Here is a 22,463-nt window from a genome sequence, read left to right as displayed (position 1 = left end):
TAATGGGACATTATAGCATGAGGAAGCCATCATAGTGCACCTTAGGCAAGATACTGAATCCCAAAACTGTTCCCAATGTATCATCGGTGTGTGCAAGTGTGTGTGTGTGTGTGTGTGTGTGTGTGTGTGTGTGTGTGTGTGTGGTAGAGAAATTCAGTATATACAGAAAAAGTGCTGTGAAGGTGTGAGTGAGTGGCTGAATGTGGCATGCAGTGTAAAGTGCTTTGAATGGTCAATAAGACTAGAAAAGTGCGATATGTAAGTGCAGTGCACTGATGGCTCTTACTGTATACTGTGTAGTAGAGGTAGACTAAAGATCCATTAAAGTAATCGCAGTGATATTTCTTGCCTCCTACAATGGAAAACCAGTCAGCTGGCTTTGTCTAAGTGTGTGACCTCTCCAGTGACTTCCTGTAAGTGTACTTAAAAGTCTGCGCTCTGCCCCTCGAGTGCACAGCTCACACTAAGTAAACTGAAGCTGAATTAGAACATAGAGAAACACGGTGATATTCCCACAATCCTTTACACACACACACACACACACACACGTATGAACATAAAGTATATATATATATATATATGTATATATATACTCACACAGACAAATATTTGGCATTTCTCCAACACCTTGTCCTCAATTCAGCAGCGAGCCCGCCTGTCATTCTGCAGAGTGCAGAGCTGGGCCGCAATATTGATTCCCTGCTATTAAGGCGGGAACACCAGTTAATCAGTTGGTCAGACAGCCAGTCAGCCAGAGAGCCATCAGACAGCAAGTCAGCTGGGTTTGGCTGGCAAACCAGGCCGTTCTGTCAGCCAGATGCTCAATCACCAAGCCATTCACCTCAAAGGATGTGGTGAGTAAAAGCACAGCGTGAAGACAAAGAACTTAGTACACTGGAGCACCGAGCGTGAAATGCTTATGTAAATGCAATTTGTGCAGCAAACAAGCATGACAGGGCAGCAGGGTTCATCAACATTACAGTACATTTTTCCTGTTTTTAATTACAAGATTTCTCGTGTCATGATTTCTCTGTATTTTGCGTGTCATTCATCTTCCAGAGCTGTTACGTTATTCTGTCGTTTCATCATCAGCAGAAACAGTTAAATGGTAGTAGATGGACTGCACTTACAGTATGTAGCTCTTTTCTACAATCAGCAACCACTCAGAGCGCTTTACAAAATACCAACAGCTGACATTCACACACACATTCACGCATCACACCGATACACACTAATACACTGACGGAGTCGTGCCATCAGAGGCACTTTGGGGTTCAGCATCTTGCCCAAGGACACTTCGACGAGCGGACTGGAGCAGCCGGGGATCAAACCACTGACTTTCTGATTACTGGACAAGCCTGACCGTGGATCAGTGGTAAATTCTATCATTGACAAAACTATATCTCAAAGAGGAGTAAAAGAAGCCATCTACGTCAAACCGGACCATCACTGAGCAGAGGAGGTGGGCTGTGACATCACTTATCTGCCACTTACAGTGCAGTCTTGAGATCACCCCCCAGGCAGCTTAACACCCACCCACACCGTGACCCACGTGACCCCACGGGAGGGTTAAACGCCTGGAACTCCCCACCAGTCGGTTCGCTGCAACGCCTGCAAACCAAAATAAAGCACTGAAACTGGCACACACACTCCCATCTTACGTCAGTAAACATTCCACACACACACACACACACACTCACACACACACACACACACACACACACACACACACTCACACACACACACACACACACTCACACACACACACTCACACACACCGTAACAGACATCCAAACTGTCAGACAAAGACATCAAGCAATAGCACTGAAATACCCAAGGACAGCATCAAACATCCCTGCTCTCCAGAAAACTGGAAAGGAAGCAAAACTAACATCCTCACCCTCCTGTCATTCACGCTACAGCTGGCCAAACTACCAGCCACCCCCCCCCCCACCCTCCATAACCGAGCAGCTGAACCTAAACACTACTCCACCACTGCTGCCTCATATAACCCACATGCACACACATATTAAATATAAGTCAGACACACCACACACACACACACAGGCTTTCTTCTTCCCTTGTTTTGTTTTGTGCCATGGCCCACATCTCGCCCTGTAACCTCAGAAGTCCTCCGCCCCGTTCTGCCTCTCCTGCTGCCAACAAAGACCAAATAAGGCCGAAGCCCCGGGCTCTGCCTCCAGGCGCAGGATTCTTCTAGTTCTGCTTGAATCAGTTAGGAGTGAAGGAGCCGTTCGGACGACGGCTGAATCGACTTCAAGAACCTCAAACAAAGTCCCGTTGCGTTTGTAAAGCTCTTACAGATGCCATGACCTGGGTGACTGAGAATCTTCCCAGACATGAACATTGTTGACTAAAAACACTATTGCGATGTCTTCTTTTGAATCACCTCATCTACTTTAAGCTCCGCCTTCAACAGCTGTCTCCACACATTAATTACTGTATATCCCAGCCTGTATATTCCCGGTCCCTGGAACTAAATGTGACCATCTCTCCTAGCTGGTATAACTACTCATGGTATAAGTTTTGTATTTAAAACTTTACAGAATAACATTTAGTAATACACCTGCGCTCTCTGTGTTTTGTTCTACTGCTCAGGGAGAAAACAACCTTGTAAAATACCTCTTACAGCTGGAAGGCTGGAAATATGAGGTTTATTCTGCAGAGAATGCAACTTCAAAGATTTTATACAGCAGCTGTCAAAACAGTTATGTCCTATCTAAATATTTAAACCCCCAAAGTTTTTTTTTTCATGTTACACCATACAAGCAGAAAGTAATATTTGCAGTCCATAAATATATCATTAACTCCAATTTGACAGTAAACTCAGATACAACCTTCAAATTCAAAGTTTCTAAAATGCTATTGACTAAAGCCACAGCTGCATTTGTGGAGAGTAAAGAAAACATGAGCTGGTATTTGCAGTATTTACATCCTCTTAGAAAGTAGCAGCTTGTTACAAGTTACTGATTAGAATCACAATAACATCAGTGAAGCTACACTGTGATCTCTTATCGATAGTGTGGGGCTAATATCATCTGTCCTGCACTAGAAATGCGTGATTGTCTAAATGATGCATGGGGGAAAAACAGTCAAATATAACAGTACAGTGCAGTAAACATGCAAGCTACATTTAATAAGACAGCTACATTTATATATGTAGTTATTTTCAGTGCTGCTCTTCCCTTCTCAGTTTGGATTCGTGCAGTACATCAATACGAGGGAACTGCTGTTTCTCTTGATGTCTCAACTTTAATCGCGTCAGCAATAGACTCAGACTTGTGTCTTGTATTCTCTGGTCAATCTAGGGAACAGTGGCCCAGCATTTGCAAAATAAGACTTTTTATTGGACCGACTTAAGACAAAGGCGCGTCTATAAAGGCACAAATAAAAGCAGACCAATAAAATAAAAAGCTGATGTAAGAAAATTCGACTTTACCGCAAAACTCTATACCACCCCGCTCTCGGGAGATTTTTGTGAGGCAAATTTTTCCTCCCTCTCTCGCTCTCTCTCTTCTCCTCTTTCACCCTTCCTTCCTCCCTCTCTTTCTCTCTATTGATACCCGTTCCCTCAGGGTCAAGCTCAGTTCAATATTGTAAAAGATCTCCTTATCAATAATTCACAAATACTGACTGCCCACTTCACAGGAAACGCTGCCTCCCTCTGTCTCTCTTCTTGTTCGCTTCACCTCTCTCCACCGCTGCCTCTGCCTCTGAAAACTGCCTCTCTCTTCACTCCTCCCTCTCATACTCTCACCCTGCACTTTCTCTCGCTCTCATCTCTTTTCTTCCTTCAGCCTGCATCTCTACACCTTTTATCTTTGTCTACTGTTTATCTACCTGCATTTCCTCCTTCCTGCCTCCTCCTGCTTTCTCCATCTATTTATTTCTGCACAGAGAACCATGGAGCTGTGTGCTGGCTCCTAAACCTACAGTCTTCAGTGCTAAAGATCAGAAACGCATGCAGAATACAAACAGCCAGTCAGAAATCTCGGGAAGAATCTCTGCTGCTTTTGACTGATTTTTTTTTCTCTTTATTGATCCACATAATCGATTGTGTTTGGACAAATTTAGTTGGCTACCAGTGGTGTCTGGTTAGCAAACCATCACCCTCCCACTGCAGGCTAACAACAGCCCTCTGTGCACAGTCTCTGCTGCAGTTAATGTCATGTTTACAACTAATTCTTTGGCATTAAATTAAAATTCAAAATAATCTTGTTAATTAAACAGAGAAATTACCCTAATCGTCAATAAGGGCTAATCTACATTAGTTTACCTGTACCTGTACACCGTTGAGTCCTCCAACCTGAACTGCCACATACAGTAGGTCATTTGTTCCCACCCTCTGACACGACCCGTCCTGAAATACAATAGCTCCCCTATGGCAGCAGGCATAGCGGACCTTGGTTGCCATGGTTACAACAATAAACATGCGGAGTTGCCAGACCTTCGTTGCCATGCTTACAATCATAAATGGTCATGGCTTGGTTAGGTTCAGGAAAAGGTCACGGTTCAAGTTGAAATAAGTAGCCTATTTCCTTATGATTAGACCATTTTTGTTGTCATGGTTACAATAATAACAAAGTGTTTAAGGTTGTCGAAACAGTCATGGATAAAAGAATCACCATAAACTCCTGGTTTTGTTTACTCATCCCTCTACCCCAACCTCCTCCTTCTCTTTATACTGCGTCACTAAACTTCTTCCCTTTGCTCCTGTCATAATTACTACAGCCACTAGATGTCACCTAGCAACAAAACGTAACTATGGGTCATAACAACCTGATGCACAAACGAACCTATGGGCTCGTTTTTTTACCAGAGGAAAGTCTCAGCTGTTCATGTGGCGAATCACATTTAACTTTTAATTAACGTTTCACAGAAGAAATGTGATCAAATGTTAAACTTACCATATTTAATTCACACTGCCTTCCCCCTCCAATCTGTCATACGGCTAACATTTCATTTTCTCTGTTAGAAAAGCCTGTAGGTTTAATCTCGGGCCTTAAGTGACTTCTCTACCAAACTTTTTGACGAAGAAAGTGGATTTCTCTTTTGTGAGATGTGCCTAATGGGTTTCATCCCTTTGACTTCTGACATAAGCTAGATGTGAGATTTCTGATTCTGGCTGGTGCTAATTAGAGGCAGATTCCCCTGCTGGTGTGGCCAGTAGCTACAGAAACTGGAGAGTTGAAATATGGGGAGGTATTGTTCTCTGAGGGAGAGGAATGGCTTGAATGTTATTTAAATTTAATATTTAAATAAGCTCCTTTTTCAGTCTGATGTCTCGAACAAAAACAGCACACACACAAACACACACACACACACACAGAGAAGAGAGCAAACACACACACACACACGCACGCACGCACGCATGCACGCATGCACAGACCAGAGATGCCAGGGGCATGAATACAGTAGTGTCTTCTTTATACTAATTATACAGCTCCCTCTACTTATCTGTCACATTTAAGACAACATTAAAAGTGTGAAGATTAAAAATGAGACAGAGGGTTGTTAAAAGTCAGAAACTGTGGATGTGTGAAAGCTAATTATCCAACCCAAGTAGATGTGCTGTTAAAATGCCTATCGCATATAATAATGGAAGAATGATCTTTGCTTTAACAAAACCAGAAGAGGTGCCTGTTACGGTCAGAAATAAAGCGGAGAGGAAGAGGTATGAAGCCCACTCATTTACTAAAAAAAAAGCCACACTAAAAGACAAGAAACTGCAGGAGGCTGCAGCAACATACAGAATGTCAATTAACAAACTAATGAGATCAAAGGCTGCGTACGTTTATACGGAGAACCTGAAATGGGGAAAAACAAGGACACAGCTGGAGTTTGTCACGTCTTTCGTTTGTATTTAGCGTCTGGCTGCAACAGTGTGTCAGCAACTGTGGTTTTACCTGAGCGAACGACCAGGTGAGCTTCATGTGCTTGGTTGCTGCGTAGCTGCACTCCAGAAGCCTGGGTCTGCTGTTCACGTCCACCAGACACTTGTTATCGTCGTCGTCGATCGTGGGACTCAGCACCCCCAGGTGAAGCTGCTGGGAGCTGGTGTAGTACACGTTCTGCTGGGGAAGACAAAAGACAGGGGCTCAGGAGAGAGGACTTTTCACACAGGTGTAATGATGAGCTCCGAGTATCTCCATTCAGCCTGAGTAACCCTGTTTCTTCCTCAGCTGTGGAACAACATCATTACGTGGTAATGATTAGTCTGCTCCTGTCATCCTCTTCAATCTGTGTTGTTCATTTCACAAAATCATGGTGCGATTTTAGCCTCTTTTAAACTGCCGTTAAGAAGACCCCCTCCTTATGCCAGCTCTGCTCGTTTACACTGAACCAACCGAAGCCAGTATAATGTTGCCCCAGTGTGTGATTTTATATATGCATGCCGGCTACGTCCACACTACTATGTTTTTGGTTTAAAACGCATCACTTTTGCTACATTTATTCCTGCCGTACACACTTCTCTGGAGTTTTTGAGCACTTAAAACGTTTATGTTTCTCCTACAGTCTTATTTGTACGCAAATCAATTTCATCAATCACCCAAAAGGAGTGATTTCTGGGTTCTCTGCACACTCGTATGTATGTATGTTTGCATGTTAGAATGACCTCAGATGCAACTTAACACATACCTCGACCTCCACTTCATGCCTTTTTCTACTTGCAGTTGGATATCTTTTCATTTTTTATTTTTGTATTATCTGTACTGCACAGTATATTTTATTTTACTATGTAGTATTTTATATAGTACATTTATACTGCACTCACTGAACACTTTATTAGGAACACCATACTAATACTGAGTAGTTCCTCCCTGTGCTCTCAAACAGCCTCAGTTCTTCATGTCATGGATTCCACGAGATGTTGGAAACTTTCCTTTGAGATTCTGCTCCATGTTGACATGACTGCATCACATCATTTCTGGAGATTTGTCAGCTGCACATTCATGCTGCCAATCTCCTGTTCTACCACGTCTCAGGGGAGTTCAACTGGATTCAGATCCAGTGACTGCAAACTGAACTCACTGTCACGTTCATGAAACCAGTTTGAGACGACTTTTACTTTGTGACATTATCATGCTGGAATTAGATATAAGGAGATGGTACACTGTCATAAAGGGATGCACATGGTCAGCAGCAATACTCAGATAGGCATGATTGACCGGTATTAAGAGACACACCAACACTTACGGCCTGATTGCTTGATTTAGCACCATCAGTTAAAACTACTTTTTTTTTTTTACTACCATACTACTACTCAAGTATCTTGGGCAAAATATACAGTACCAAAACTGAGACAACAGATGCTTCTACATTTCATAATAATGCACCTTTGCAAATGCCACACTATAGTCTATATATAGTCAACGTGGGTTTTGGTCATTAGACTGTTTTTTGAATGTTGGTTGTACTTTCTTTCACCTCAATTGTAAAATTTGCCGATTTCTCTACACAATATTCTCACTTATAGTGTTGTGAGAAATAAACAGGCTGCCTGTAACTGATCTAATTAAAGAGGAAAACAGAAGGTAAGAAGAAAAGGAGGAGGAAATGTTCAGATTGCGAGAGATGAAGGAGGGAGAGAGAGAGGTCAGGGATGGAACAGTAGATTCTGGCTAAATATTAGCTGAGGAAACTTTGCATACCTGAAAACAACAACAAAAAAAAACAAAAAAACAAAACACATGGTAATGAATGCAAATGTTGGCCCAGTTTTGAAGCCTGCAAAAAATGCCTAGTGAGGTGAATCAAACACACCTTAAGTAGTTTGAAAATTCAAAGTGAGACATACATTTCGCAGAGTCTGACGGAAAAGGAAAAAGATGAGACAAAGAATCACAGAAAACCTGACATGAGTAAAGTAAATGAGGACGATCAAGGTCGAAATGAAATCAAAACAAGCATAAAAAGTTGAGATCAAGGCGTAACAGGAGAATAAGCAAAAGAAGCAGCACTGCTCAGAACAAATGGAAACGCTGGCTTTGTGCTCCAACTCTGAGAGTGTGTGATTTTCCACAGGAGTGTGTGGAAGCTCTGAGGAGGTAATTGATGAGAATGATGACCGCCTTGCAGGAACAGGACATTTTTAGATAGGGGCCATTATCGCACTGTGAAGCAGCCGCAGAGCTTTTAAGCTGCTGTTTAAAAACACCTCAAGACAGACAACACCAGAGACTGATGTGTGCATGCGTGTGCATTAAGTGTCTGAGTGCGTCGAGTATGTGCAAACGCTACTGAGTGAGCAATCTGTTTTTTCTGTGTATGTGCATGTGCGCTAATACGAGTGATTAAGCTTGCATCTGTCAATAGATTGGTGCTCAGCTCCCAACAGAGGGCTTAATGCTATCTCCTCTCCTGTCACGGCTTCTTAAAACCTCTAATAGAAGGATTAGCACAGTGCCGCGCTAGACAGACAGCAATCTCCCCTGACAGATGTACACATTAACAAGTGTGGACAAAAGAAAGGCTGTAAGCTGGGTTGATTTTCTGGGTTTTAATGTCACCTTTCAGCAGATGACATTTTGATCTGAGCAAAATCAAAAAAGTTGCACTTTGGTGATCTTAAATATATCATATAATTAGATGTAAAGGCAAATGTTGTTCACTGTCAACACCAGGCAGATGCTGCATGACTAATGCTCAAGTTCAGAGGGGTTCGTTAATGGAGCATCAGTCTTGTTTACGTAAAAGCCGGTACTGACAGTACAACTACGATCAGAGGCTCCTAAAAGCTGCAGCATTCATTACATTCTAATAAACAAGATATTGACAAGTTTGCTTTTCAGAAAGCCTTTGAAGATTCTCCTTATGGATGAGTCAGAACATTGCATTGGCATTCTGCCTGTTAGATTTCGACATTTCTTCTGCACAAGTGGAAAATTTGGCCTGAAGGTGGTGTGAGTTGAAAGGTCAGGAGGTTGCCATAACTGTCATCCCATGAAAAATGGGAGCATCAGTCGTTTCAACAAGTGCCCATTAATGTGCGTTTATGTTCAAGAGACAAAGCTGTCTAACAGCCATAGTAATTAAGTAGGAACTACTACACTTGAATTTAAATTTGCACTTGTTGAAAATTGGGGCACCACCTCCAACTGAGGATAAACAGACAAACCAAATTAATGAGTCGTATAATCAGGAGTAGTAAACTCTGGGATCTCTGTGTCTGCTTTGAAGGAACGCACAAAATCACAACCTGGACATAAATGAGGATTTATTTATTGCTACATTTCTATAAGCAACTCAGAGAACACTCAGGGTGTGTGAGAGAGGGAGCATGTGGGTGGTTGTGTGTGGGTGTGATACAGAGAGTGAGAGAGAGTGCTGATAACACTGACATATCGCAGTTTTGATTCCAGTGATTCGCAGGTAGTGTTAATATACCAGGATATGCCGCTTTGTGCCAACAAAGTCAGGGAAGAAGAGAACCGTTAGAAAGCATGTAAATTATGCAGGTTTGTAAAAATTTTAAATGTAACTGACAAATGTTTCATAAGGGAGGTCATGCATTCAACATGTTTTTATATTTCAAGGATACACACAATCCGTGCTCATCCGTACTGTAAAAACAGTAGCGATCCTGCACTCTGAGGGGCCCCAGGCAAAGAAGCACATTGAAGAATGCTACAATTCACAAATGTTCCCTGAATGCCTCACAGGCAGTTACGGCACACATCATCAGGGGCCCCACTTGTGGGGTTTTGGGGGCAATAACAGTGCATTGTATAGTGTCCGTATGGGAGGTTTAAGTGGGTTTATTGTTGTCATTTCAAAATGTGTGCAATATGAAGGGCCCCCTTTTCCCCTTGGGTGCCCCAAACATTTGTCTGGTTTATCTCTCCTGACGGTGCACCCATGTGTTTTAAAAAATAAAGTTTGTTTGCAGGAAAACTGCGCGTGTGTATCCTTAATCGTAGTTATTTTAACCCAAACCATGGTTTAACCCTAATCCAAACCAAAAACCTAATCAAACCTTAAAGGAGCTACATGTAAGTTTTGCTATTGCTACATAGCCTACGCTAGCATTAACAGCTGTTCTAGTCGAGAGGAGTTCAGCATCAAACTTCATTCCTTCACTCACTAAGAGCTTAACTCTTGTCTCTATGACGTCTTTTCTTCTACTGAAGTTAGCACGCTAATCAGTTAGCTAGTCACTTTCTGATAGCGTCTCACTGTAGCCTCCAATCTGCCTTGAAGACGTAGCGCTGCTCAGAGGGCGTATTAAAACCCTCTTGGCTTGTAAACACAACAATGGCTGAAGCTCTTGTCGAGAGGCCACCACCACCACCTTCTCCTGGCAAGAAACCCCCTTCAGAGAAAACAAATAGCCCCATTAACCACAGTATTGTCAGATCGTAAAAAATACTTTTATTTTTCCAACAGTGGTTTGTAAAAGTTCTGGAAAGCACAGATGAATTCTGTCATCCCACTGATGGAAGTGTCAGAGCAAAAAAACATTTTATGTGTCATTCTGGAAGGAAATGACAAATGACATATCACGCTGTTTAACTTGTGACAATCATATATCCAGCAAGTTTTTAAAAGGCCGGTTTTATTTTCTTGATTTCATTTTAAAAACGGTCATTGCAAAACCTCCATCACTTTTTTCTGTTCATTTTTTAATTGGCCTTCAATAATAGTGACACAGTTGACCCCTAAAGCGCTGAGTTAGACAGACAGGCCCATTTGTTTGCTTCTTGGATGTCTAGTTTTTGTTCCGGTATGAATGTGACTTTGTTCAAAAGCGAGGCTCCTGGTGAGCTTCTTACTGACAGCAAGATATGTAGTCAGCCAGGCTAATCACTGGTGTTTCCCTCAGCCATCTGCTCTGGTGGCGAGAAGACAGCACACAAACACACACAACACCAGCATACACACACACACACACACAACAGCGGCGAAGCTGTCTCAGTACATAATGAAAAGGATCATCCAGACGAGTGGCGCAGACAGAGGCAGAGGGGGAGAGTTTAAGAGAGAGAGAGCAGACAATCAGGTTAACTCCGGGAAAGAAGGTATTTATAGGTACAGGTAGCAAACTGACTAAAAAAACTTTCCTCTTACTACTAATATGCAGCTCACACACACACACACACACACACACACACACACACACACACACACACACACACACACACACACACACACACACACTACCATGTTGTACACTGATCAGATTGGTCACTGTTTTAATGAGCTTACAGACACAGCAGTTTTGAAAATTGATTACTTTGGTGCAACGACAACCGTGACAATATCTCCATTTTAAAACCGCCGCCTATTAATGACTCCAAAAATTAAGCGACAGTCTCTTCTATACTTGTGACACCAATTCTAGTTTAAGATTCTGCATAAAGGATGATTGCGTTTGATCCCATAGGAAGGTTCAGAATGTATTTCTCTAACTCTCTCTCACACACACACACACACACACACACACACACACACACACACAAACACACACACTCTTTGTCAAAAGTTCTTTAAGTCTGGTAATTGGTTTGAGTTTTCTTTGTATCAAACTGACTCCCCGGTGAAATTACTCTATTTTTAATCATTAATACACCACCAACTTCCCCGAAAATGATAAATCAATGTCTTCTAAAGTCTCTTTAGTAAGAAAAGCCGCAGTTGGAGGAAAGCTTTTTCTCTTTTCCCAAGTGGCAAGGCTGTGTTTCAAAGTTTAATCTTTGATTTGACTTGTTCTGCTACTTGGTTTCTCTTTATCAAGGCCTGGCTGTGTTTTTTTTATTTTATTTCCGAGCCTCTTACAAACATCAGATTCTGCTACAAGATTTCCTACAGCTTGTTCATTCCTGCCTGAACTTACAAGTTCAATATCCTGGTAATTTTGCTCTGTAGACACCCACGCACCCACCCACACACATACACAGGCACGCCAATGCACCCACTTGCACATTTATTTCACTCAGTTTGCGAGAACTCTCCATCACTACATTTAATCCATGACTAATATTTAACAGCATATTAGCATGACATGCCTGAGCTGTAAGTCCTAAAATAGCCTCATGAAGAAGTAAGAGTGTCCTCACAAAGATAGAAATTAGAGACCTTCACACACAGCCATGAATTCTGCCCCGGTAAATAGCCTCCAAGGGCTAATTTTCAAACTTTATTGATCCAGCCAAAAACCAATCTTCTTAGCAAGGCTACACCAATATTGAGGCAGAGATCAGATTTCTATTACCTGCTTAATTTCCACTTGAATTACTCATCATCCTGTTGAATGGATATTGTTTTCCACACCTCTTGTTTTGGCTTGAAATTGGCACCTGAATCAACATCCACTGTGACGTCCCACCCGGACTCTTTTTAGTTATTCCCTGTTTTATTTTGTAATGACTTGGCTCATCTGTCTATGGTTGTTTTACCTCCAGCCTTAGTTTATTGTGTTCTCCTGGGTCTCAGTCTTCTGTGTCCTTTGACCTTTGACTGCCAAAATGTGATCAGTTCATCCTAGAGCCCAAATGAATGTTTGTGCCAAATTTGAAGAAGTTCTGTCAGGGCGTTACTGAGATCCACGAGACTGGGACAGACGTACGGACGTACGTACGTACGGACGGACGGACAACCTGAAACCAATACGCCTCTGGCTGTCGCCGGCGCAGACTCCCGTCTATCTCACCACCAGGTCCTTTAGCTTTTCTTTACAGTAAAGCTGATGTGATGTGAAGATGATACGAGGTTGATAACCAGCGTCATTTACTGGCATACGTAAAGAAATGCTTAACTGAACGAGTACCTACAGTGATCTCTCTCTCTCTCTCTCTCTTCCTCTGTTTGTTAAGACTCTCTATCCGTCCGTCTTGCTCTCCCTTCTCTCATCCTCCACAGCATCCCTACATCTGTGTCAAGTGGCTCTAAAGGAAATTGAGGAACGCTATGCATCGTTGAGGTTCAGCAGTTCATCAGGTATTCAGAACCACATCCATTCATTCTGTTGGACACACACTGGAATGAAGTGATTCTGCTCAGAAGGAAGAGGACTCAGAGGTAATCTAAAGGATCGGATGAATCAGAATAAAAGGATCTGAAAGGGGAATAAGAAGGACTTGGGGGAATTACATTACAAAAGATACTCCACATGAATAAAGAATAAAGAATGAGAAGCGATAAAGCAATGATAGAAGACCAGAGGAATACTTGAGTCTTTGATGTTGGCTATGAAATGGCTCCTACTGCTTTTCGCTCTGCATCCTAAGACTGATGTCTCTAAACATGGAATCTTTCTGGCATTCACCAGTAAGTCTGAAATGAGTCTGACGAGTCTCGATGGCTGGAAATAGGTTCGTTATTATTTTCCAGTGTCACTGAGGCCTCAAAATTCATCAGGCTAATGCAAGGAGTGACCGTTTATGTGTGAATATGTGAGTAAATGTCCATTAACAGCAAAGATTATGGATTTATCCATTAAGATTCGCTAATCCCTCGTTGATTACTGCAGCAAGTACAGGACAGATAATAACTTCAGTTTCATTTTATGCGCAGTGCAATGTATGTAGATGCACCTCTGAGTCTAAAAGCCCAAATATCTGGAGTCTATAAAGTGATTAGTCCCTCTTGCTGATTCTGTGCTGTGTAATGATATTCTACTACTATCTTGACTTATCCCAGTAAAGCCCCCAAAACACCCCGGTTATAGAGACATGTTTCAGTGCAGTGGGTAAATTATGGCTTGCTAGAAGTCATTTTTATTTTTGCTAAGCCGAATTTCCTCCATAAATATGAGCGAACAAATTATCTCTTCATTTTCTCTGCCTTTAATGCCTCAAAATATCTCTGTTGCAGCTAAATGTTTGCTCACTAACACTAAGTGGAGAAGCACACGCTCAGCTTTGAACTTGCTTGTGTCTTAAAATATGATTTTTTTTTCTTTTTTAAAGAGACAACCTCTCAGATTCACACAGGCCAAATGAATAATGCTGCATTATTCAGAGTCCCAGAGGAGCGGAATAAAACTGACCCTGAGGCCTCACTTTTGGCAGTGTTGGCTGGGACTGAGGGCGGTCTTCTGCAAACCTGCTATCTTCCTGTTTGACTGTGGCCAAACTCATGTTGTGGGTGTGAAAACTTTTCAATTTAAGCAAAACTAGCACATTCAGAATTAAGCTTTTTATTGTGAAGGGAATAAGCTCAAGACCCTTAACAGTGGCTTTGCCCATCTCCATTGCTTGTGTTGACAGACGGTGTGAAGACAGTGAGGGAGATAAAAAAAAAAAAAAATTACCAATACGAATCCATTTCTTTATCAGCACTTGCTGATGGTGCTGTCTCCAGGAGAGAGAATACGTGAAAGGCAAAAAGACAAGAGAGACATAGAAATGCCAACACAGCTGTTTCAGCAGCTGATGCTGTATATTGCTGAGTTTGACCCAGATAGAAAGTTGAATATTTCTGACATCAAGGCTCCGGTCAAAGCTATTAACTTTACCGACAATGGAGGCGAAGCTTGGAGTGTCCTCACAAAGCTCTTCTAAATGCCAGACTCAGTGCGTAGTGGAGTCCAGTTCTGATTATGCAAACCTCTTTATGGCAGCCGGGATATAATGCACACGGTTAAATAATTTGAATTTTTAATTTTGTCAAGCCACAGAGCATTTCACAGCGGTGAGAAGTGGAAATACGCAGTCACGCTTCCATGCTGTTTTAAGTGTTTTTCAGTGCTTCCATTACAGGGGGAAAGTAAGTGCAGCCTTTACTGCCTCTTAAATTCAAAGACCTTAAATCTGGAGTGGGCTGATGGAGTTGATGATTGGCCTCAGCAACTACTTTTACATAGTTCAGCTGCAGAGCTGAAAAGTTTCACTCTTACTACCACATGACAAAGCAGCATTATCATAGCATGGTGATAGTTCTTATGCTAACATTTTCCTCTAGATCTCTGCTTTAATTAGCAAATGTGTGACTTCTTTATGTTAATTACAGTAGCTCAACATGAGTGATGCCCCTTTATACAGTAACTCATCACATTTGCTAAAATACTCTGTTTAATGAAAAAAGGGCAAGGTAACTTTAGTTCTCATTTTTAAGTTGGAACAACTAGATAACATTAAGTAAACCCAACAAAATTTTAAGTAAACTCAACAAGTGGATATAAAGTCAACATAACCTAAAACTAATAGTTATACTTTTATACTTACACTATAAGGTTTCCTAAAAAATTTTTTTTAACTTGTCCTATTTTACAGTGAATGTTTAAAGTTGCACTAACCTACATTTTACATAAACAATGGATCAAATAACAATGTGTAATGGGGAAGTAGTCACTTGCAGTAGAACCCACAGATAACTATCTCCAACTATGAAGTCGGACTCTGTGTTTATCAATACTGATTCCATCAGCAGGCAAAAGGCTCTGATAAACCAACAGAAAGAGTAAATTAGCAGCTAGCTGGTGAACATAGTGAAGCATTTAGCAGCTAAAGAACCAGATATTCCGCTCAGGAGTTTATAGAGGCCAAAACAGAGCTGAAGGCAGAGGGAATATTGGACTTTCACTCATCAGCTCTAGACAAAGCTAATGTTGCTCTGTGTCTGCTGGATGCATAAAGAAATGAACATGGTAGTAATACGTCAATGTGGTGTTTCCAGCTTGTTTTGCTGCTACCAAGCGGGCAAAAAAGCAAGCCCACGAATAAATAAACAACAGCAAAAAATCTATTCAAGCAGCTTTAATAATGGTGCTCATAATGTCCTCATATTTAACCTGATGCACCATGTGGTTTGTTACAGAGAACCCGCAGGGAAGGCTTTGTTGGAAACCTGTTGGAAAGTGGCAGGTGCTTTCAAAAAACACTTGCCAGGTGATTTGATGTACCATCTGTCTATCACCATCTATCACATGCCAGCTTCAACCAATCAGATTCTGCATCCTTCCCCGCTGAGCCAGTTGGTAAATTAAACTCTTGCCGAAGCCAGTCGGGAGAGGAGCGAAAACTTCGGTGCTGTTCTCTGCTCTTCTTTCGATGAAGGAATACTCTCCAGTTCTGATACATCTGAAGTTATAGCAGCATCTATGCTAACCTTTTTAAGAGCCGCTGCAGTCACACTTAAGACATGCCCGTACCTGCCAATAATACACAGGACCTTGATTGGTCTGAATCACTGTGGTTTCGACCACAAGTGGGCAGCTTGGAGCCTGGCAAGATGGATTCTCGCTTGTCAGAAATCCAAGCTTAATTTTTGTGGATAGATATTCAAAACTGTGACAATAAACTGTATATACTTTATGTATTTGAGTCTTACAAAGCCTTTTTGTTATTCATAGAATAAAGAGAAACCACTCAACCATCTCTGCAATGATCTCCTAAGATCTTTCTGCGTATGTTTCGGTTTTTCATGTCTTTGAAGAGACAGAACAGAATAAAATGAGTGAGAGTTCACTGACCTGCGGTGTCAAACCATGGCAGAGATACATGATGGGAATGTTGTCAGTGTCAGGTCCCTGGTCCAAACACAGGTCGTCTCTTAGACTGTTCTTCAACTAAAGAAATGAGAGAGAGAAAAGGCAATCTACATAAACTCTATGTAGATTTTAACAAGCAAACATACACTTTTCATAAACCGATCAAAATAAAACATTTTACATGTAAACGATTTAACCCTGCTTAGTTTCTGGATGCCTTCTTTCTGCATACGCCTTCTGTCTTGACTCAAATGCGTCAGGATGAGCGTTTCTCCACTTTTTCATGTCATACAGCTGTTTTCGATTAAATGCGTTGGTGCATGTAAACACCAGATCGTATTAAATCACTTCAAATGTAAACAGCTGACCCGAGATCATCGACTGGAATGATTTCAATCAGAGTGAAAAACGTATGCATGTAACTTCAGCTTTGGTCATCAGATTTTTCAAATTTGTGGCATTATTAAACAAACTGCTCTCCTCATTTAAAGCAATTTCAGGCTGTCAGAGCTGCTGAGCCTTTTATAATTTCATCACAAAAACATGGGAGAGAAAAAGCAGCTCATCCTTACTTTAATGTTGTCGACTGCTGTTTTCCTTTTTTTGTTTAGTTTTACAGACGAGCAGCAACTACATCTATGTTTTATTTAGATCTTTGAAGGAATAGTTCAACATTTTTTAAAATACTCTGATTTACTTTCTTTCTGAGAGTGAGATGAAAATATCAACATCAGTGTATTCAGGTAGGGAGCTGGAGTTAGGAAGTGTTAAGCTTATGCTAAAGACTGGAGGCAGGAGGAAACAGCTATGCTAGTTGCTAAAAACAGGCCTACCAACACTAAAGTGCTAAAGCTAATTGGCTAATCTCTTTAGTTTAACTCATAAATAAACAGAAATTTAGTAGTTTAAGGAGAGTTAGAGTAAATAAGTAAGCTTTAGAGGTGTTGGTTACTTCGGACAGAGTCAAGCTAGCTGTTTTCCACTGTTTAGCCAGTTTAGCTAGTGCTATGCCTAATTGCTAATCGTGAGTTAAGATAATTGCTAATTAGCCACAGTGCTAAAATGACTTTTGTTGAGAGGTTTGTGCAAGTTACCTCTCAGAATGAAAACGCAAATGGTTAATGCAGCTTTAATCTAAGTACCAAAGGTACTTTGTATTTTTGTATGTAAAAATAAAATATATTTGTATATATTTTGTAAGTATTTTGTTTTAAATGGCAAAGTTTCACTCACATTCACAGATCAGAGTTAATTATTGAACTAAAAAAAAAAAAAGAAAAAGGTGTTCAGATGGATTTAGCTGGGGCAGAATAAGCCTGTGAGGGCAAGTTGCCCACTCTCTATGCTCACTAGCCTCAAATCACCTGCTTAAGTGTGATAATCTCCTGCTAGCTTTGAGGTTGACTTCTGAGAAAGAGCTGCTTTTGCCCCGGGGCCACTGGAGAGGACCTGACAGCTGCTGCTGTCATCTTGAGTAGCCTATTGCAAAAATATCCACATTCACATATTTGCTCTATGTACACGTTTTCTCAATTGTTTTGGGAGCCAGAATTGAATTTATCAAGTAAAGACGATTATTGGACCCCTTTGGATTTTTACTAAAGAGACACTTATTTCTCTTGGATTGACCGTTTTGGTTCTAGAAGTGAGGACTCCTGTAAGTGAACTGGTGATTTCCTGAAGTGTATATGGATGGATGCTTCCGTGCAGCTATTTATAAAAACAACTTTATAGTAAAAAGCTACCACACCCCTGCACAAACTTTTGAGTTGTTGAAGTCTCACTAATTATTCCACAATATTCTGAAACTGGTTTAGCTACGCTTCAAATATAGACAAGGATGGACAAGTCTTTCTGTCTCTGCCTCCTGCCGTGAATATGTTTCTCCCCTCTATCTTTCCTCTCTGCTTTTACATTATTAATTACTCAATTATGACAGAGTGGTCCACTACACAGCTCTAGTTAAGTGGTTAAAGTGAAGACAAATGGGACCACTGCAGGCTAATTACTGCTTGCCAGGAGAAAGTCATACAAACAATTTAGACTAACCTTCACCTCTTTTTGGCAGCTGCAGAGTAATATTTCAAAAAGGGAAAAGCATCTGTGCTTTCATTTTTTTCCTACAGGTTACTCCTTTAGTTTGGCTGTATTCCACAGAGAATTATAATTGCCAAATAAATGTAAATCAATATAGCGTAATCAATATAGCCTACTTCAATTAGCCATTCTTCCCTCAGATATTTACACGAAAAGGTCAGGAAGTCATATTTTAAAGGAAAATAGCAACCAAAGGTTGGGAACAGTGCTTTCCCGTTGACAAGCCGAATTGAAATGTTAAAAAAGCACAATGTCTCTAGAAACACATCCTGTGCCGTGATGGGAGGGAGGCCGGCAGCATGGGCTTCCACCCTGCAGCGTTGCGGTGCCAAGCAGCAGCAAACCAAAGCAGTGAAGAGTCGGAAATGATCTTTTCCTAAATCTAACCAAGTAGTTTTAACTGTGTTCACAGTATAAAATTTTGTGAGTCCCTAATTTATGCTAGTGAAAAAGTTAGGTGCACCAGTGCAATCACTGTAGAAAGTTAGTCTAGAGCCCTGCTATGGTAAAAGTTCATCATAGTGTTTTTTTTGGAAAAGTTATTTAAATCAAGCAATGAAGTTCGTCTGGTGGTTTAAAGCTGCAATAATCTTTTTATACCACTACTAGACAGAGGAACTCCAAACAAGGAAACTGTCCTGCATATTGCTAACGTTAAAAAAACAAAAAGACGATCAGTAGAGTTTCAAACCTGGATGTTACTTTTGTGGATTCGTCACTACGAGTGACTCAGTTCACTTCACAGCTATAGTCATTCCTCTCAATGTTAAGGTAAAAACATTAATTAATGCAGCTTTAATAGTGGCTGTAGTGAATTGGAGGTTAGTTTTGAACAGTAACTTGGAAGCAGACACAGCCCGACTGCAGGAATGTTATAGCTGCCTTTGAAATGTTCAGGATCTGTTATGCTCAGTTAAATTCAGCTTTCTGAGTCTCGACTTCCACACCTTTACGTCCACAGCATTGTAAACATTCTGTGGCTGCCATCCTAAGTATGCCATTCAAGTGACCTTTAAAAAGAGGTGATTTGAATAGAAATGCCTATTTCTCTATTCAAGGTCTGTGGTCTGGGCCTCGGTTCGCTCTGCCATTCCTCACGAACTTTAGCAAAATACAAACATTCCCTTTTAAAGGATGACTGAAAATGCTAATTGGCTGCATCTTTGCTGGTTGCAAAGTCATACTAATCTGAGTCCCAAAGGGGCAATATTTGGAGTTTATGATGAGTGAATGTGAGGGGAGATCTCCATTTTCTTCTAATCTCTTTTACATACAGATAGCTTTTTTCCCCTCAATCTACAGAACAGTTAGTCTCACCCGAGCGCCGAGTCATCCCCCTTACTGTTTCACTGACTCCACCTCTACCCCGGTTCACTCACTGCATCCCACCACCTCTCCTCCTCTGCAGTCACGTCACATACAGTCCCGTGGGGGTTTTCTGTACAATTCTTGATCCACGATTTAGAGGCCGAGCTGAGCTTTCTATCTCACAATATCTCATGTTGCTGTCACGCTTATTATAGTGGTTCAATAATATGATACTTTATTGATCCCCCAAGGGGAATTTCTCTTTCCTCTTTCTACATTTTATAGAGAAGTCAAGCTTATAGCTTCTGAACAAAGCAACAGCCGTGGTACTGTTAGGGGTTCAGTGTTTTGCTCATGGGCACAACAGCAAGGTGAATGCATCCAGCGTTGTGGCTAACAGTGGGGACGCCTCAGTATTCGTAAGCTTTTAGCTACCGGCCTGAAAACATCAAACAATCCTGACGTCAAACTGGTGGAATGGTTCAAGTTCACGATACTGCGAGACAGTGTTTCATTTGAAACGGCTCGACAAATGTTATCAAAAATATGTTTCTCTGGTTCAATATTTACCTTGTGTCAGCGGTGCATTTCTCCAGCTTTTGTTTTACGTTAAATAAGAGATGAGTGTATAAACAGCATCCACAGATGGTATCATGCCAGAACACTTGTTGTACTCTCCCCAACTCCCATCTCCTGTGAGAGTTTGTTTTTGTCAAATATGTAAACTTCATATCTACATCTCTCAGATGTCACAGTGGCAATGCTTTCATCTCACGCACTCAAAGCCGAGCCCCCGCACATGCTCAGTAGTGTCAACAAATAAAACCATCCGGCTCGTACTGTGATTGAAGTGTTTATCGAACAACAAACACAAGAGGTGGCACGGAGGCTGTTTTCCGAGCTACAGACTCATTTGCTGCTGCTAATGTCTGAGCAGAACCATACCACGTCTCTTTTCATCCATCAATTCATAACTTTTTTTGTTTGTTTGTTTTTTTTCTTCAGTGACAGACTTGAAGTCATGCAGAGAATAAGACCTTTTCAACACGAAGGAAATAGGTTCTGTGCGATGATTATTCTCAGACTGCAGTCAAGTTTCGCAGAAGCCAGACGACGATGCAGAAAACTATATCTGCATGTAGTTATGTCTAAAACGTTCAAATGAGACCACAATCAAAAATCACAATCAAAAGTGAAATGATTAAATAATTAGTGAGTGGACTCAGCCGAGAAGTGCTCATTTTTCTTCCTCTATCAGCAGGACAAGTCAGAGCGGTTGGATAATTCTGCTCAGCTTTCAACAGATTACTGTCATTTTTCAATTATGCAAAATCCTCCCACAGCTGTTAGCTGAAGAGGGGAATAGCCATGCAGAAATGGCATAAAAAGATAAGTCAACTAAGTCTAAAGTGGCATAAAAAGGTTCACCCTTTCAGTCCCTCGCTGCTGTGATCTGCGATGCAATCATTAATGGAAAAGTTTAAATTTTACAGCTTGAAATACTCGGAAAAGTTGAGTTTTAATGGAAAAGTTTCATCATGAGGAGGAGTTAATGGTATTTCAGTGCTATTTCAGTGCTTATGGTTGGTTGGCCTCTATATAATTCCATTATTGGTGGGAAATGGAAAACGGACAATGAACATGTGGACATGGCCACACAAGAGGACGATTTTAATAAAACCCAAACGAAAAAAAACCCCTAATACCTCCCTCTTGTATTAAATATGGGTGCAGCCTGAATGAAAATATTGTTTAAAAACTGACATAAAAATCCTGAGCGCACCTGAAAAAATAATAAAAAGTCTCAGCATTGATGGAAAAGCCGAGGATGTAGCTTTTGTAGCTTGAAAAGGTAGAAAAGTTTAAAAGGAAACGTGTTGTCATCATGAGACAGAGTTCACGCTGTTTTAGTGCTATGTCAGCGCTCATGACACGACTATAGCCAAGTGATTGTTGGTTGGTTTAATTAATTAATTCATTGATTGATTAATTTGTGTTGTTTATCAAGTGTCGCAATATTGTTTGAGTTTATTCTATCCTTAATTAATATTACGTCATTGAGTCTATTATATAATTTCATTATCAGTTGCACAACTTTATATATAATATCGATCTTGTAGGTGTAACATTTAAGCTGCTTAGTTACCACCTCCTTTAGTGTCGAGCACTTTTGGTTCCCACCTTGTTTACAGGGGGACAGGTGTGAATGTGACAGTGTTTGCGATGCTCATCGACTGCTAAGAGGGCAGAATAAAGTTGCGTCAACTGCTCTGCCGTGTTGGTGCTGATTATAGAGGACAGCTAAATGAAAATTGTAGCCCACTTGTCGCCTACAGCCCAGAGAGGCTGAAGAACGCTACCGACCAAGAAATCAAGGTTTCAGTTGCTACTGTGCAGGTTACTGCTTCGGTTCCCTCTCCCCGCTCTCCTCTGTGTCATTTCCAGATGCAGCATGCAGCTGCTTTCAGTGGAAAAAGCTAAACAGATGAACCAACAGTTAGGAGACAAGCAAAATTAGCAACTTGCTGGTAACATAGTGGCGTATTTGTATTCAGAGGAGACTGAAAAGAAGAGTGAATACTGGAGCTACATTCACTAGGTGGCCACA

General features: G+C 41.1%; 1 protein-coding gene across 1 annotated transcript in view; it reads right to left on the bottom strand.

The window, feature by feature from the left end:
- Window positions 1-22,463, bottom strand: part of LOC111222513 (polypeptide N-acetylgalactosaminyltransferase 18-like) — a 130,494-nt gene that overhangs the window by 5,487 nt on the left and 102,544 nt on the right. The window contains exons 9-10 of the mRNA XM_022746270.1: window positions 16,433-16,528; window positions 5,928-6,092 (exon numbers count right to left, since the gene is read on the bottom strand). Of these exons, the coding sequence (XP_022601991.1) occupies window positions 5,928-6,092; window positions 16,433-16,528 (261 nt within the window). The remainder of the gene's footprint in view (window positions 1-5,927; window positions 6,093-16,432; window positions 16,529-22,463) is intronic.

The sequence above is a fragment of the Seriola dumerili genome, unplaced genomic scaffold, assembly GCF_002260705.1.
Source record: "Seriola dumerili isolate Sdu_G_001 unplaced genomic scaffold, Sdu_1.0 BDQW01000097.1, whole genome shotgun sequence".
Lineage (NCBI taxonomy): Eukaryota > Metazoa > Chordata > Actinopteri > Carangiformes > Carangidae > Seriola > Seriola dumerili.
This window is presented reverse-complemented; position numbering and strand designations above follow the sequence as displayed.